Raw genomic sequence first — 17539 nt, 5'->3', positions numbered from 1 at the left:
AATTTTGTGAGAATCACCTGACCAGATTCAGACAAAATTACTCTGTAGAGACCCTTTTCATACCCCACAAAAATGCCTCTGGCATTCTTTACTCCACCTGGAGCTTCTGTTCTCACATGAGACCCAAAAACCTTGAAATGGGCAACAGAAGGTTTTCTGTGGAACAGTTTCTCAAAAGGAGAACTTCCCAACTCTTTTGAAACCTTTCTCATTTTCGTATAACAGAACGACATTAGAGACTCGGCCCAGTACTCATGTGGCAGATGTGAACTAAGCAATTGCGCTTCCATCCCCTTTTGCAATTCTCTGTTCACCCGTACACAGACACCCCTGTTCCACGCTTCTGCTGTAACAGAAATCTTGTGTCTGATCCCCTTCTTCTGCAGGAACCTTTGGAAATCCTGTAAAAGAAAAATCTGCTTCTCATCTGTGAATAGACAATCAATGTTAGCATCATGCATACTCTTAACTTTGTCACAAAACTCCTGAAACCTCTCCAAGGCTTCCTGTGGCTTTCTCAACACATAAACCCAGACATAGTTAGAGAAATGATCCACACACACAAGATAATATCTTGCATTGCCTCTAGATGGTCCTAGAGGACCAATCACATCAGCATACACCCGCTGAAATGCTCTGTTGACTCCGGTCTTCTTCTTGCTCACACCTGCAAGAGAAACTAGGTTAGACACAGATGAATTACATTCCATGTAATCACTTTGTGCAAAAGTCAACAAATAAAGTCCATCCTTCTCCCTGGCTGAAAGAAATAACTCTCCATCTTTGTAGATCTTGCAGCTCTCAGCATCGTAGGACAGTTTCAGTCCTTTCTTTGCAATCTGCGAAACACTTAGCAGATTGAACTTCAATTCAGGAACCAAGTAAACATTGTTTATTGTCAAGTTCAGACTCTTTAGATAGACAGTCCCCACGCCGGCCGCTTCCAGCTCCTGACCATTGGCCTGTGTCACAGTGAAGCTTTGCTTCTTAAACGTTGAAAAGAGTCCTCTGTGTGGGGACATATGAACCGTCGCTGCAGTGTCGATAATAAAGGCGTTCTCAACATCTGGCGTGGTTCCTTTCGCCATCAAAAGCCTTTGCAGGTTCCACCATAGGCTTGGTATGACCTTTGCCTGACGCCTCAGGCTTTGCTGAGCGGCCCTTCGCTCCTTTTGGCTGACGTGGCTTCTTGCAGTTCCGCTGAAGATGCCCAGCCTGTCCACAACTGTAACACTGGACAACATTCAAAGCTACAGCATCCTTTCCAGTAGCCTCATCGGTGGGGGAATTAGAACTCCGTTCCTCCCTCCCCCTGTACTTTACTTCCAGTGCAGCATGCCGGCTGTGTTCATCTAGAACCACGGCACTCAGGGGCACTCCCCCCTTCCTGGCTTCCATGCTGAATCCAAGAGTCAGCTTTACACTCAATCTCAAGCCAGCTTTCACTTTTCAAGCCAGTAAAACTCCAAAAGTCTTTGTTTACTGCTTCACTGGCAGGCAAAACTTTTGGGCTGTTTTTTCAAAACCCTTGCACAGCTGCGCCGATACACTTTCGATTTCCCAGGCTCATTGTAGGCCACTCAGTAACTGGCAGACGTTGCCTAGCAACCTGCTCAGGACGGAACTCCTTATCTCACCACAGGAATTCCTGGTATGCAAGCTTGCTCTTTCAGAGCTGTTTTTCAAACGCAGCTTGTGAACCAGAAAATAAATCTTTCTGCGTTCATTCTCTCTTGCCCGAAATGCAGCATACCTTTTACTGGCTCCGTTGCCTTGAAACACACTCCTCTCGGTGTCCAGCTGTCTGTTTCAGCTTCTGGCTGCAGGCAGACGCTTTTCTTTATCTCCTTAGGTGCAGAGGATGGCAACGATTCATCGACCTCTCACCTCTCATGCAGATTCTCATAGATCAGATAACCATCGGTCTGCTACCAGTTGTCGGGATTCAAGCCAGAAGAGCCTCCAGCTCTTCTCTTAGTCCAGAGGAATTTGGCCACCCTCCAGGTGCCCGGCTTGAATCCTTGTTTACCTCCCCTGCCAGCGCCTGCCGGCAAGATCAAGGGAGGTCTCTTCGGCGATTCTCCTCAACGTGAAGGAGAACACACCACTCCTCCCCCACTCCTCTCCCAGGGAGGGGGAAAGAGACAGACAGAAATATATTTACATGTCTTTCCCTGTCGTTCACCAGTACAGAGAAAACATGTCTGCACACTCTGCTTCCCAACGCAGAGAGAGAATAAACCCCACCCATGTACTTCCAGTACAGGGTCATGTGCTGCTCTGAGGTAACATCCGGCTCTCAGAGCACTTTACAAACTGTCTCTGGTTCCCACGGTATAATCCAATAACACCCACATCCTGTTTACCATTCCAGCCACCTGGTGCTTGCTTCTGCATTGCTCCTTTTTCGTAACAAAAACAAGCTTGCTCCATCTTCCATGTGACAGCCCTTTAGATATTTGAAGATGGCAATCATAGCTCCTCTCGGTCTCCTCTTTTCTAGGCTATATATACCCACTTCCTTAACCGTTCCTCATAAGGCTTGGTTTCCAGACCCTTACTCATCTGGCTTGCCCTCTGCACACATCTGAGCTTGTCAGTATCCTTAAATTGTGCTTAGAACACCTCACCTGCTCCTCAAAAGATTATAGTCAGAGGCTCTGAGATTACATCCACAAACTCCTTTAGTACCCTTGGGTGCAGCTCATCAGGCCCTGGAGACTGGAAATCATTTAAAGCAGCTATGTGTTTTCTTTCCACCTCTCCTATCTTGAGCTGCATCATTGATCCTTGCATCATTGATGCTGTTATCTCCATGTTGGGCACTACTTTCCTTTTGGGTGAAGACAGAGGCAAAATAGGTGTCGAGCAATTCTGCCTTCTCTCTAACCCAGGTTAGTCCTGGCCATTAATTTCAATGCGCCTGTTCTGGATAAAACTCAGCTGAATGCATTGCCAAGTGGTTTACCAAGAAACAGGCAAGGGATCGCAATGCAGTCTTGTGTAACGCTCTCCGGCCAAACATTTGGATGCCTGTCACACCCCTTTCCACTACTGCCTCTGAAGGAGGCTAGCTGTTTGTGAAATTAGGAAAAGGATGGAAGATATTGCACAAATTGTGTGTAAGGGTCTCGCTCGGAAAAGGGGAAATAGTTGGAGTAATTGTGGTGTTCTGCCATTAATGCCACTCGACTGCTGATTGCAGCACCATTGCTTCACAGCTGGCAAAGATCTAAGTATGCTCCCCCCCCCCCGACGGCAAACAGTTCTGAGGACTGACGGGGGCGCAGGGCAAAAGCACTTAATGATACATTTTCTTCAATGATGAAGAATACTTCAGATCCATTTGGGGGATGAGAAATGTGTCCTAATGAGGCAATTAGTCAAGACAAAAAGGCTGTAAAGCAATTTAATTAACACTGCTCCTGGTACATTTGAGGACAACTTTGTATCTTCTGGAGATTACATTTCTCACTGGAGTGAACAATGGCCTGCTGCAGTCCAGGTTTTGCATGGGAGAGTCATTTGAGGATGCAAATACATCTCATAAACGATGGGATGCATCGCAAAAGAAAGCTTGTGTAGCGGATAGAGTATTGAGCATCTGAGCAACAGATTCAGATCCCCACTTAGTTTGCTGGGTGCCACCGCTGGTTCCTTTCACTCTCAGTTGGGAACAGATCATGGTGGACTGCGCTGAGGTCTTCGGAAGAACTGGAAGATGCAGGTCAGATCCACACGACACATTTAAAGCAGGGCTGCCTTGTAATTTGATATATCTAGAAGACATCATACAAAGTCTACAGTCTGAAGAGTTGCAGATCCTGGGTAGATGCAAGACTAGCCGCTACCCAAACGTATCTCTCCAAATGTAGTCATCTGAGGATGGTGGCCTTATATCTTAATCATTGTTTGCACATCTTGATTGCACATGATCCAAAAGAAACAGAACTGTCATCCCACACTGCCTATCAAGCCAATACCAGCCCTGAGGTTAAATCTCTGTGGCCAGTTAAACTGCCTCTTCCACCTGGACGCCACACTGGTGGTGAAATAAGAGGACTCAACCCTTTTGAAAGACAGGGTTAACAACGTAATGGACGATGCAAGGAAAGAGTCTTATTTACCGGTATTTGATGTGAGATTTGCTGTCAAGAGCACACACTGGGCCTCTTACTCAGTAAGCGTTTAACACTGCATGTCTAGCTTCTTGGCAAAGTGGGTCCAACAGGCCATCGCCTCCTGAGAGAGAGAGAGAGAGAGATGGACAATGTTAAAACATAAATAGGTCATTGGAGGTTTCCCCCCACCTCTTAAAAAGGACACTGCTGTTCATGGCTTCAGGCAGCATGGAAAAGTTTTGCAATGCTATTCAAGCCTCTTGGTTGGTGTGTGTGTGTGTTGATTTCCCCCTACTGTTCCATATAACACTAGAATTCCTCAGCCCAGTATATCTGAAGGAGCATTTCCACCCCCATTGTTCAGCCCGGACACAGGTCCAGCTCTGAGGGCCTTCTGGCGGTTCCCTCCCTGCGAGAAGTGAGGTTACAGGGAACCAGGCAGAGGGCCTTCTCGGTAGTGGCACCTTCCCTGTGGAATGCCCTCCCATCAGATGTGAAGGAAATAAACAACCCTCTGACTTTTAGAAGACATCTGAAGGCAGCCTTGTTTAAGGAAGTTTTTAATGTTTGATGTTTTATTGTGCTTCTAATATTCTGTTGGGAGCTGCCCAGAGTGGCTGGGGAAACCCAGCCAGATGGGTGGGGTACAAATAATGAATTCTTCTTCTTCTTCTTCTTCTTCTTCTTCTTCTTCTTCTTCTTCTTCTTCTTCTTCTTCTTCTTCTTCCTCTTGCACCAGCCCAAACCTGGGCGCTGTATACTGTATTTGATTGTTGTATCTAATATTTGTGGGAGGCTGAGGACATGTTGCTCTGGAGGCAGGAAGGGCTCTCACACAAGGGTACACAAACATCCAGGTCGATTTCATCTCCTGCCCTCCATTGTTCTTTTGTGTATGTGCTGTTTTCAACTCACCCATCTCAAACAACTCTGAACAATAACTCACAAAGTCAGCCTGAATAATAGTTTCCTCTCTGCAGGCTCAATTTCCACCAGTAGTCGTAAGCTTGCAGGATCTTATCTGGGTCCCCCCCCCACCTTTGGGTACCATTTTCTTTTAATTCACAAACATGTCTTCCGTATACCTAGCTGTTTGGGGGCAAGCTGGGGGGGGAGGGTTTGGGCAAGCTGTGAGGGGAGAGCAAACAGAGTAGGTGAGGTGTCAAGGGACGAGGGGTTGCCTAGTTGTGGGAGAAGGGATCGGCTATGGGGTTGGGGGCTAGGGGTTTTTGGCAAGCAGCTCCCATAGTTAGAATCAAAATCTATGAGCCCTACTAAAGAATGGAAGGATCCAGCTGTATTTCTTCTATCATTTTTTAAAACATTGCTTAGAAATGTTTTTTAAAAGCAAAACAGAAAAGAAGTTTATAGTGTACCCCCTTTGTACCCACCGAAATCCAGATCGTTAATGTTGCACTGAAACACAGTCTCTCCATTTACTATGAGCTGCACTTCATTCCAATCTGGTATTTCTTCAAGGATTACTTGGTGTCCATCAGCTTTCAGCACAGCTACAGAAAGGCAGTAGGTAGGTAATGTTGCTAAAATACAATGCTATTGACAACCAGATTCAGGTAAGAGATGGAGAATACTGCTGGTTTATAGTACTTCTCATTACTTTAAAGGGTACCTTCTCCGAGTAAGCAGCTGAATTTCTTAAAGACACTTAAGATTTATATTAAGAAAGCTAAAAATAATATCGTGCATTCGTTTGGGAGGAATATGCAATAGTACGGTTTAAAAATAGGAGGGGCAATACCGAGTCAGACGCTGAAGTTTCGTCATGTGTTCTCTGGGTCTGTAGCAGGAAAGCAACAAACATGGTTTCAGAGTCAAGGGTAGGGTACGAGGGTTTGATATAAGACAAAAAAGATGATTTAAGGAGCGAAAGTTACTTCAGACATTTTGGCTAATCCTACTATACATCATCTAAAACATTTTGAGAGAGGAAGGAACTCTGGCATATCAGGACCTTCTCACAGAAAGAGGTTTGCTTACTTTGGAAGTCGAATGGAATCTGTTCTGGAAGTCCGTTCGACTTCCAAAACATTGAAAACCAAAGCGCGGCTTCTGATTGGCTGCAGGAAGCTCCTGCAGCCAATCAGAAGCTGTGGAAGGCCCGTCGGATGTTCAGCTTCCCAAAAAAGTTTGAAAACCGGAACAATCACTTCCGGGTTTCGATCGTTCAGGATCCAAAACGTTCGAGAACTAGGCTGTTCAATTTCCAAGGTACAACTGTACCTTGGTAGCTGTGCACCAGAATGTTATGGAGAACGGCATTTGACAAAATGAACATGCAGGCGCAAGGAATATGGATTGCAGCAGACTTCATATCCCTTTACAAGCATTGTCATAAACACTTATTTCAAAACTGGGTTTAGGCCCAGGTTCTGCACTGAAGTAGCCTTCATCACCCTGTTGACCTCTTGTGGGAGAAAGCATAGCCTCCGACATTTCTCTGATTAAAATAGGGGTGTCCTATTCAACAACAACAATTTGACTATTCATACCCCACCCATCTGACTGGGTTGGTTATATTTATATCCAACAAATATAAAAACATAAGAAAAAAAAATAAACATTATAAAAAATTCCCTATACAGGGCTGCCTTCAGATGTCTCTAGGGTTGGATAAATCCATACTCTCCAATATTTCTACAATGAAAATAGGGACACCCTAACAAAAAGCGGGACATCCCAGAGTCAAATCAGAAACTCGGGCCACTTCTGTGCATCCGGGACTGTCCCTGGAAAACAGGGGCACTTGGAGGGTCTGAGAAAGATGAATTCAGCTCTGTTGATTCCTACTGATGTTTCACTAAAGCAGTGGATCCCATCAACCATGGCATCTCACTGGTTTTATAGATTGAGAGTAGTAGGAGGAACAGTGATACGCTGGTTCTGCTTCTGTTTATAGGGCTCCTTTTAGAAGATAGCACTGGAGGCGAGATTACTTGATTCCATGGCAGTTGTGCTGTGGAGTCCTGTAAGGTTCTATCTTATCTCCCATGCTTCTAAACACCCATATGAATCCTCTGGTTAAGGTCATCGGGGAATGTGGAGTGAGATGCCATCAATATTCTGGTGACACTCTGCTGTTCTCCTGCTCCTTGGCTTCAGAGACAGGCAATGCTGTGCCAGTACTGAATTTGTGTCTGGACTTGGCAAGGGTTTGGAAGAAGACCAATAAACTGAAGTTGAATTCTAATAAGATGGAGGTCCTATAGGTAGGTGGTTCTCATGCCTGGGAATTAAGTGTAAAGGCCTTTCTGAAGTAAGCCTGGCTTTGACTTCTAGGGGATTTCTTTTTTCTTTTTAAGTGAAAGGGATCTAAAGTCATTGAATCAACAGATGGATTTGGTATGATTAAGAACAATGGGAGGTTGATTAAACTCGAAAGTTGAGAGTAACTTACTTGTTGTGGCATCACACCATAATAACCAATAATTAGCCTCCAAGTGGCCACAACCTTTTTATTTCTAATAATCTGTTTTCTCACTGCAATCCTTTACCCACTTACCTGGGTGTCAGCCCCACTGAACTCAATAGGATTTCTTTCTGAGTAGACATGCATAGCATTGCACTGTTAGGATGGTGTTTGTTAGGAGGTATGACTGCTTTTCAAATTTGCCTTGCCTACAAATGTACAGGAATCACGTATGCTTGATTTAAAGATGGCCTTCTTTTGCTTTTTAGTCTATGGTTGCCATACGTCCAGAATTTCCAGGATTTGGCTGTTGAAAGCAGTATCTGGGCGGGAATCACTGTAATGTCCAGGAAAATCCAGATGTATGGCAACCCATGTTGGAAGTGTAGAATTTGGTGAATTTCCTTTTAAAAATGCAACAACTTTGGCAAAAACTTGCTTTTTTCAGATTTTGCAAAAACAAAACTCAAAAACTGCTATCTGGATTTTCACTTTTTGAAATATGGCAGCCCCTACTCTGGTGTGCAAAAAAAGAGTGAGAGACTCAAAGTTGTTCTACTCCCCGTACTATGGAAATTTCTCTTCTCTCCCTTCACAAATGTAGCTTGGGTTGCCAACTAAGCTCATTTGCCCTTAGCTAGAGGAGGATGTGAAACCAGAAAAAGTCCGGCTATAGAAAAGAAGGGTATCCTTGGTTTAATAACAACAAAAGCAAAATGAAAGTCAAAATCATAGAATTGCAGAGTTGTGTTTTTATATTGTAAACTGCCCTGTGATCTTCAGATGAAGGGCAGTATAGAAATTTAACAAAGAAAATAAAGAAATAATAATAATAATAATAATAATAATAATAATAATAATAATAATAATTTCTACCCTGCCCATCTGGCTGGGTTTCCCCAGCCACTCTGGGTGACTTTCAACAGAACATTAAAAACAGAATGAAACTTCAAACAATAAAAACTTCCCTAAACAGGGCTGCCTTCAGATGTCTTCTAAAAGTTGGATAGTTGTTCATTTCCTTGACATCGGATGAGAGGACGTTCCACAGGGTGGGTGCCACTACTGAGCAGGGCCTCTGCCTGGTTCCCTGTAACCAGATTTACTGCAATGTGCTCTATGTGGGGCTACCTTTGAAGGGGACCCGGAAACTACAACTAATCCAGAATGCGGCAGCTAGACTGGTCAATGGGAGTGGCCGCTGAGACCATATAACACCAGTCCTGAAAGATCTATATTGATTCCCAGTATGTTTCTGAGCACAATTCAAAGTGTTGGTGCTGACCTTTAAAGCCCTAAACGGCCTCGGTCCTGTATACCTGAAGGAGTGTCTCCACCCCCATCTTTTAGCCTGAACACTGAGGTTCAGCGCTGAGGGCCTTCTGGCGGTTCCCTCACTTCAAGAAGTGAAGCTACAGGGAACCAATCAGAGGGCCTTCTCGGTAGTGGTGCCCTCCCTGTGGAACACCCTCCCATAAGATGTCAAGGAAATAAACAACTACCAGACTTTTAGAAGACATCTGAAGGCAGTCCTGTTTAGGGTAGTTTTTAAGGTCTGATGTTTTATTGTGCTTCTAATATTCTGTTGGGAGCCGTCTAGAGTGGCTGTAGAAATCCAGCCAGATGGGTGGGGTATAAATAATAAAGTATTATTATTGTTATTATCATCATCATTCCCACCCCATTTTCCTTCAGCATGGGATATGTCTGGCAGGATACGTCACAAACCTTGTAAGCCCTGCAGACGGAAGGTCCTATGTTCAACGACGCTGCAGCTCCTATAGGCCCCATATCTGAGAGTCACCAGTGCATTCTTTGGCATTGCTGGACCATGTTGCAGCCCTTGCCGGGAGGGTCCAGAACAAATAGGGGAAAAGGCTGTTTCAGGACAGAAACAGTTGTGGACACTTTCTTTTCTCTGCTGGACACTATGGAAAAGCCTGCTGCTGCTTCTGCCTAAGTTGTGTCTGTTGTGTCATTCACTGCCTACTGTTGTGTCATTCACCGTAACTATGGTGAGCCTCCCTCTCTGAGATGTAACAAAGGACAGCTCCTGATGCCCAGCTCTGGTGTCAGGGACTGTGCGGAGAAGGGTTGCACTGAGGAAGAATGGTGGGAGCCTCCTCCTCCCCCTGCTCCTGCTCCGGATCCTGAATCTTCTCAGGAGCAGGAGGACAGTATACATTGGGAATGGTGGTTTGCAGAGAGGCATAGTTCAGAAGGCAGAAGCTGAGAAGTACTGGATGGGGATCAGCTAGGAGAAGAAGCACTGGGAAAGAGAGGGTTAAAGATTCCCTGTCTCTGGAAAGCACTCATCCGCTCTCCACAAGGTCAAGAGCTGAGAAAGTGGCAGAACAGAAAGCACACAATGCGCAGAGGGTACAAGCTCAGATTACAAGATGTGGGAGTGATGTGGATTAATAGGGGGTAGGATTCTTAACTGGGAGCACCACCATTCCCAGGAGAAAGGTTCTTTGTTTTCTCGCTGTGATTATTAAAGTTTCTAACTGGTAAGAAGACTCCTTTTCCTTTGTTCTGCTTATCTACTGCCCCAGGGGGAGGAAGCCGATTCCCTGAAGCCTGTCATCTGGTGGTATTTGATTTCCAGAGGAAGAGAGGGGAAATTGCTGGGGCTCATACTTGTTTGAACAGACTCTGGTCACTTAGTGGCAAGGGGCAAGTGTCATGGACTGGTTGGACCCAGAGGAATGGTGGGAGGCATCAGCTGGGCAACCCCCAAGGGAAGAAGGCTCAGAGCCTGGGGATTGGTGGTAGGATGACAGTGAGTGGTCAGAGGGAGAATGCCTGGGAGGAGGAGGTGGTGGAAGCCGAAGAGGTAACAGGGTGTGGTGAGCAGGGAGAGTCTGTGGCAGAGAGGTCCAGAATCAGAAGCAGAGGTGGAAGCAGGAAAGGAGGGAGAACAAGAGGCAGAGATGAGTCAGACTGATGAGTAAGCCTGGGTATCTCCCCTTCCCGCTGTGACAGGTCCCCCCCCCCGGTGTCCCAGGACCAAGAGAGGTATGAAGAGGGAGGAGCAAAGGCAGCATGCCAGCATAGTCTCAGATTGCTTGGGAAAGGCCCAGGAAAGGAGGAGACTTAGGCAGCTGTGAGACCTTCAAGCTCCACATTGCCTCGCAGAGGCAAGACCCATCAAGAACAGTTGTTCTGTTCATTAGGCTTGGAACTCCTGAGTGCATCCCGTTTCTTCTAATAAAGAGTTAAATTCACTTCCACCGTGTGATTTATTGCTGGCTTGTTCCCGACAGCACATGTACAAAATGAAAGCCACACGTCTTTTCTTTGATGTATACTTTTTTATTGACTACAGATTTTAAACTGTTTTCTGGATTCATCATAGCTGGGCTACAGTTCACTTTGATATCATCTATCAGAACGACTCGTAGGCCTTAAAGCATAAAACATATAGCTCAGTCTAAACAAAGACACTATAAATACACCTTAGATTTGCCATAAATCTACACTATGTTATAAAAATAAAATATCACTAAAATAGTAACTTTAGGTATATAATATAACGCTCACATTATAAAAAGTTTGGGACATATTGCGACTTCGTATTGTATCATTAGCTCCACGAAGACAGCTCACCTGAGTAAGTCCAGGAGCAAAGGGAGACTATGGGAGAAAGTTATTTCACTTTTAGCTATGCATTGGGGCAAGTTAGACATGACACTAACTTGTGAATGCAGCTGCCATGCAGTACATATGGTGGGGGGGGACAACCCTTCCCCCATATACTCCAGTGACCTCCCACCAAGCTGTTGTTAGTCTCCAGGGGTGAATCTTCCATGGGAAACTCAGAAAAGCTCTCATGATCTTCCACAAGGCTTTGAACTTGCTCTGTGTGTGTACATACATGCACTGCAGCAAACTTGAGTTCTTCAAGTGAAACGTTGTACAGTGGTACCTTGGTTCTTGAACGGCTTAGTTATTGAACAAATCGGCTCCCAAATGCCACAAACCCTGAAGTAAGTGTTCCGGTTTGTGAACGTTTTTTGGAAGCCAAACATCTGATGCAGCTTCTGCTTGAGTGCAGGAAGCTCCTGCAGCCAATCTGAAGCCATGCCTTGGTTTTCAAACAGTTTCAGGCATCGAACAGACTGCCAGAATGGATTAAGTTCGAGAACCAAGGTACCACTGTACCTAGGAACATGGGCTGGTGTTTTGGCGCTTCCAACCCATGCAACACACAAAGGCCATTCCAGCTTTTCTGGGTTCCTCCAGCGATCCACCCAGAAGAGAGAAAGACTTGTATATTTTCTTTTGCCCAATCTCCAAGGAGCTCGGGACAGCATTCATAGACCGCCCTCATTTTTATCTTTGGAACAACTACTTTGTAGGATAAGTCAAGTGGTGAGAGAGGGACTGGTTAGGCCATCCAGCAACCTTTAGGAATGATCGGGGAATTAAAACTCAAGATCCCCAGTCTACATTGGGGACTATGTCTACTACATATCACCATCAGTCGGAAGGGTGGGGGGACCAGACCAGACTGTGCAGTGAGTCTGCATGTGTGACTTCCTACGGTGATGTGAAGATGCCCTGGAGAAATGCTGCCTTTTCCCAGGACACGTCACACAAACCCAGCCGTATATAGCAGTAGTACACTCTTGGCTTCAGTGGAGGCAAAATAAGAATGTGGAATAATATTTCCTAGGAGGAATTAGATTCACTTGAAGGACATTCTATTTCCAGTGTTCCAGTGTTCCAGTGTTCTGAATGCCCTTGGACCATTGGCACACAACAGGGAGGAATCAGGCTTATGGGAACCCCAAAGCTGGCAAAAATTTTAGGACACGCCCACAAGGAACTGAGTGTGCTCAGTGGGCACATAACTGGCTATTGGGGTGGGGAATGGAAACCCAGAGGAGAATGGAATGGAATATCCAGGAAAAGGGCATGTCTGGCTGGTTGGCTGGCTGGTTGGTTGGTTGGCCGGCTGGAACCCTGAACAGGAGCCCTCCATGCCACATCTTTATTGCAGGTCCCACGCGTAATATTTCTAAATTCAATCTCTCCATCGAAACGCTCAACATGCTCATTGTGGATGGTCCATCCTGCAGTTCTGTAGTTGACACTTGTGTAAATCTACTGTTAAGTTTGCATAGATACACATGCTGCGGTTATATATTTCAAAGCTGCAGAATAAGCTTGCATTCTACTGCTCTAATACAGCTAACTTTAAATGAAGTTATTGAGCACTAACAATTCCCTGAAATCCACACAAAAAACGAAACCCACAAACCTCTACTAAGTCACAAGTTATTACATGACCCGGCATGTTCACAGAAGGGTATTCAGACAGCATGTGCAGAAAACAGCCTCATTTCATTCGACAACACATTGATGAGTTACATAGCATCCCATATAAACACCGATTCCACCTGATTCAAAGATAGCTTGATGCATCCCCAACTCTGAAGTTTACATCATTACCCAATTTTAATTGTGAGCTATGTTGCCATTTACGGAGCTGGAATCTGTGAGTTTAGGACGTAGCTGGAGCTTATTCTGCTACTAGATCTGAGCCTTAGCCCTAAACCTGAAAGTTTCAGAAGATACCCCAAGGGGAAAAAATGCACGATGTTATACAGGGCAACATATCCCTTGAGTTTAGATTGTCAGCTGCATCAACTGTTAGATAGATACAAACCTCCAGGTGACTTGCAGGGATCAGAAGCAGAACGTTTTCACACAGACATATCCTAAGAGAGCCTTTGCCAACCTGGTGCACCCTCCAAATGTGTTGGGCTACAACTCCCACTGCCTGTGGCTGGAGTTGATGGGAGTTGTAGTCCAAAACACTGAGATGGCACCAGGCTGTCCTAAGATATCTTAAGATGCAGAGTAATGATGGGAAGGAGGAAGAGGACGGTGGTGATGATGACAATGAAATTGTTCTTGAACAGATGCAGCCAAGAGAACGCAGGATGAACATAAGGATCGGTCTTACACCAAAGCAGATTCTCTGTGCATCTGAACCCTTTTAAGAGAGACCCTATAGGTTCGCACCGGCATGTGTACAAGAGACTTCTCTGCACCCGACAGCAAGAGGAACTTCACCACTTATGAAGCTGTGACAAATTCCAGTCTTGCATGCGGCTTAGCAGCTGGGAAACATGGCGCCGAAGCTTCTCAACCCACCCTGCCCAAAAAACTCAGACATACCACTTCCAAGTGGTCTGTGCACAGTCTGATGGGCAGCCCCCTGGACCAAAGTCAGAGGAAGCAATAGGGGTCTCTCCATGAAAACTATGATGACACAAAATTAAAACCCACAGTGACAAAAAATATAAAAATATATGCTGTACCACCTGAGGTCTGAGAGCTATTCTAGCAGACTTTCATCTGCCTGCTAGTTTAGTAAGTTAATTTGTATGAGGTGGTTCAGAAAGTACCTTTGGGTACATTATTATTATTATTATTATTATTATTATTATTATTATTATTATACTGCCCTATACCTGGGGGTCTCAGGGGGGCTCACACCAGGACTTCTCTGCTTGTGTGTGTGTGTTTGTAGGAAAATATAATCTAATAGAAGCTCCTCACATTTTCAAAATGTCCAAAGTCTTTCTGCATTTCTATCTCATCTTTCTTCTGTGCATTTCTATCTCATCTTTCTTCTGTGGAGCTTAGTGCAGTCTTGCATGGGGTTATTCCCTTTTTATCCACACCTGTGGCAGGTTAGGCTGAGAGGGTGGGAATGGCTCAAAGTCACCCCATTGAGTTCTGTGGCTGACAGTGGAGGTTGGTTCATAAGGGTGAGTGGAGCATTGCTCCATCAACATCAGTCTGCCCTCAGCCAGCCCCATCTTCCTGCCTTTGGCTCTGGCTCCATCTACTTTTGGTTTCGCTGCCTTCCTACCCCACCAGTCTCAATGGGAACTGGTCACAACCCATAACCGTGATGCTATCTACAATACCATGTTGTCTCCTGAGAGGTCAAGTGGTATGTTGGGGTGACCACTAAGAAAAGAAAAGGCTCAGAGTTGCTTCATATATCACATGTGCAGGTCAAAAACACATCCCTAACATACATTCATGCTGGGAGCCTTGACTCAGAACGCTCAACAATGAATAATTTGGCTTCTGAGCAATGATGGATGTCTTGGGCGATACACTGCGCTTCAGCCACAACCTTTCGCAAAATGTTACTTATTGATAACTGGATATTTCTAAGCTAGCATGGAGATGAGTTGCATTCTATCTCAGATTGATAATTAGCAGTTGTGTTCTGCAGAACTGAAACACCAGCTTTTTAGATCATTTACACTCTCTTCTTGATAAATACTGGTGGAGACCACAGCGAAAGATAAAAGAAATCTCCTCCCTGCAATATATAGAGTCTTTATAGCTTGCATTTGTACAGTGACAACATTCTACCTTAAGAAGCAGCTACAAAACGAAGGAAAGACATTGCACCCTTAGGGCCATGGTTCACACATAACATGGTTCATACATAACACTTAAGCCATGGTTTGCTTAGACAAAGTGTGGTTTGTTTGGGTATCTGCACCCAGCTCAGCAGAGTAACTGTGGTTTTGTTTTGGCTTATGAACCATGACTTGTTTCAATTATAGTTTGGTACTATGTCTGAACTCAAAAGCCCTGCTTAACCATGGTTGGTTTGGCTAGCCCATCCTAGATGCTTTAGCACAGGCATCCCCAAATTCGGCCCTCCAGATGTTTTGGGACTACAATTTCCATCATCCCTGACCACTGGTCCTGTTAGCTAGGGATGATGGGAGTTGTAGTCCCAAAACATCTGGATGGCCGAGTTTGGGGATGCCTGCTCTAGCAAGTATAGTTAGAAAAGTTTTGGATAAACAAGTTGTGGCTTGATTGTGAGATAACTGTGAGATAACTCATGGGTTGCTGAACAAACCACGGTTGAAACAAATCAGAGCTCAGCGTTATGTGTGAATGCAGCCACTTAGTGCTTACTGCCAGGTCGAGGTGTTGAAGGTGCTCCTTGTTTAGTCGGAGTGGTTGTCTTGGGCAAGTTGCATTTGTTGCACAGCTGTTTCATATCCATGAGGCTTTCTCCCACAGCTTTAGCAAATTTGCTGGAGGAGGTCTCTTTGCAGTCTTTAAAACTGGAGATGCAGAATAATATATGCTCTGGCTGTGGATTATAGCAAGCACCATAGCCGTTAGGAATCACAGGTCCATAGCAGCAGAACATTCCCATGGTGGTTGGAACCTGAACAAAGAAATGAAGCTACATTAAGGTATCATTATTTTCTTATTATTTATTGAATATATATGCCGCTCTATTACCCGGAGGTCTCAGGGCGCTTTGCCGAATAAAAAAGTACTGTTGAACTAACTTAGTAATTGTAAAGAATTACATAGTGTCACATAGCTCAGCTCTTGCCTTCTTAGTCTAGGGGAATAGAAAATGCAAAGTAATAGTTACAATTGGGACTTGCAACAAATGGTTCCAGAATATACAAACCTGCCCCCCACGAGCAGGAGTGGTCCTGTTCAGGGTCCCAGTAAGCCACCCACCCATAACCTCTCATAGGATGCTATAAGCTCTGAGGGGCTATAGCTGCCCAATTTACCCCTCTCTCCAAAGTTTTCCAACCAAGGCTCAACTTTATGTTGGTCCTCAAAGCCCCTGAGCATGCTTAAGTCTTCATTCAGCTGTTTTTTCCCCACAAAAGGTGACTCCTTTGATGCTTTTTTTATAAAAAAAGGTGTCGTACTTCTCCAAACAAACATCCAAACACCTCCCACTTGTTTCTTAGTGGTCCTGCTCGGACTCTTATTCTGTTGGTAACTCAGACACAAGTTTTGCTGTATGAAGGAGAGAGTTTTGCTTGGTTTAGTATTTATTCAAATATCTTTTCCTTGATTTGGACCATTGCTTAAAATGGTTCTTACATACAATTGCACGATCTTGATACATTTTAATTTATTATTATTATTACTATTATACCACCCATCATAATATCTCAGGGTGGTTCACAGCATAAAACACAGGATTAAAACAAGTAAATCAAAATGGCAAAACAATAACCCCCACCCCTCCCCACAGAGACATTTGAAAGGCTATAGAATATTAGCCAAAGGCCGGGTTGAAGAGGGATCTGAAGACTGACACAAGAGGCATAGACAAGCCCAGTGGATTTTTTGACTATTTTAATTTGAATCTCTCTCTCTCTGTCTCTCTCTCTCTCACACACACACACGCCACACCACAAAATGCTTTCTAAACCCTGATTTTCAAATATAGTTTGCCGCATGTCAAGGGAGCAGGTGGCACCTGTTCTAGAAAAGCAAGTCTAAAGTCTTCTTGGGTTTCTGATCTTGCCTAGAGATCTTGCCCAATATGATTTGATTATCTTTGTAAAAAAATAAAAATGGTATGATCTTTAAATGTGCATAATGTGCTCATTGTTTCTTTTGCTCATTGCCTCTTTTGAATAAGAACTGTACTGGTGGTTAAAGATTGCTTCCATATTCCTGTGGTTTTAATACCCAACTGCTCTTGAGATTTCATTCAGTTTACTGGAAGGGCTTACATAAATCTCAAAGATTTACTGTTGGGAGGAAGCTTAGGAATCAGTACACGCTGATGGTATCGCTTAGCTGGATCCACACCCCCTCCAATTAAAGCTTTGATTATTCTATAATGTTGTAATGGGATAAAATGCTCCCTAGTAAAGCAAAGATGTTATTTGTTCAGAAATCCATGCATTCCTGCTTTCTGTTGTACTCAAGCTTTCAGAGATGACATTTGGCTTTTTAATGGCACAGGACAGACCATTAGTCCCACTAATAGAGTCATAGAATTGTCAGATAAATTTGCTGTGCAACAGCCGAAGGCTATGAAGCTATTCAGATTCACTTTTTTGCCCATGGATAGTTTCTTGGAGAATTTATGTAGTGGTATTCTGGTTACACTCTGTCATATTTGAAAAGCCACAGACATCATGGCTGGATCCAATTACTTATTAAG

General features: G+C 44.4%; 2 protein-coding genes across 2 annotated transcripts in view; both read right to left on the bottom strand.

Annotated features, from left to right (window-relative positions):
- Positions 1 to 3395: 3395 nt before the first annotated feature.
- Positions 3396 to 9651, bottom strand: C5H10orf53 (chromosome 5 C10orf53 homolog). The gene is made up of 3 exons (XM_053388256.1): positions 9277 to 9651; positions 5513 to 5632; positions 3396 to 4242 (listed from the first exon to the last, which is right to left on the bottom strand). Exons 1-3 carry the CDS (start codon positions 9368 to 9370, stop codon positions 4178 to 4180), a joined length of 279 nt encoding a protein of 92 aa, XP_053244231.1. The 5' UTR covers positions 9371 to 9651; the 3' UTR covers positions 3396 to 4177.
- Positions 9652 to 14172: 4521 nt separating this feature from the next.
- CHAT (choline O-acetyltransferase) overlaps positions 14173 to 17539 on the bottom strand; it is a 52579-nt gene continuing 49212 nt past the window's right edge. Inside the window, exon 15 of the mRNA XM_053388249.1 lies at positions 14173 to 15775. Within this exon, the coding sequence (XP_053244224.1) occupies positions 15506 to 15775 (270 nt within the window). The 3' untranslated portion in view covers positions 14173 to 15505. The remainder of the gene's footprint in view (positions 15776 to 17539) is intronic.

This window comes from Podarcis raffonei, chromosome 5, assembly GCF_027172205.1.
Source record: "Podarcis raffonei isolate rPodRaf1 chromosome 5, rPodRaf1.pri, whole genome shotgun sequence".
Taxonomy (NCBI): Eukaryota; Metazoa; Chordata; class Lepidosauria; order Squamata; family Lacertidae; genus Podarcis; species Podarcis raffonei.
This window is presented reverse-complemented; position numbering and strand designations above follow the sequence as displayed.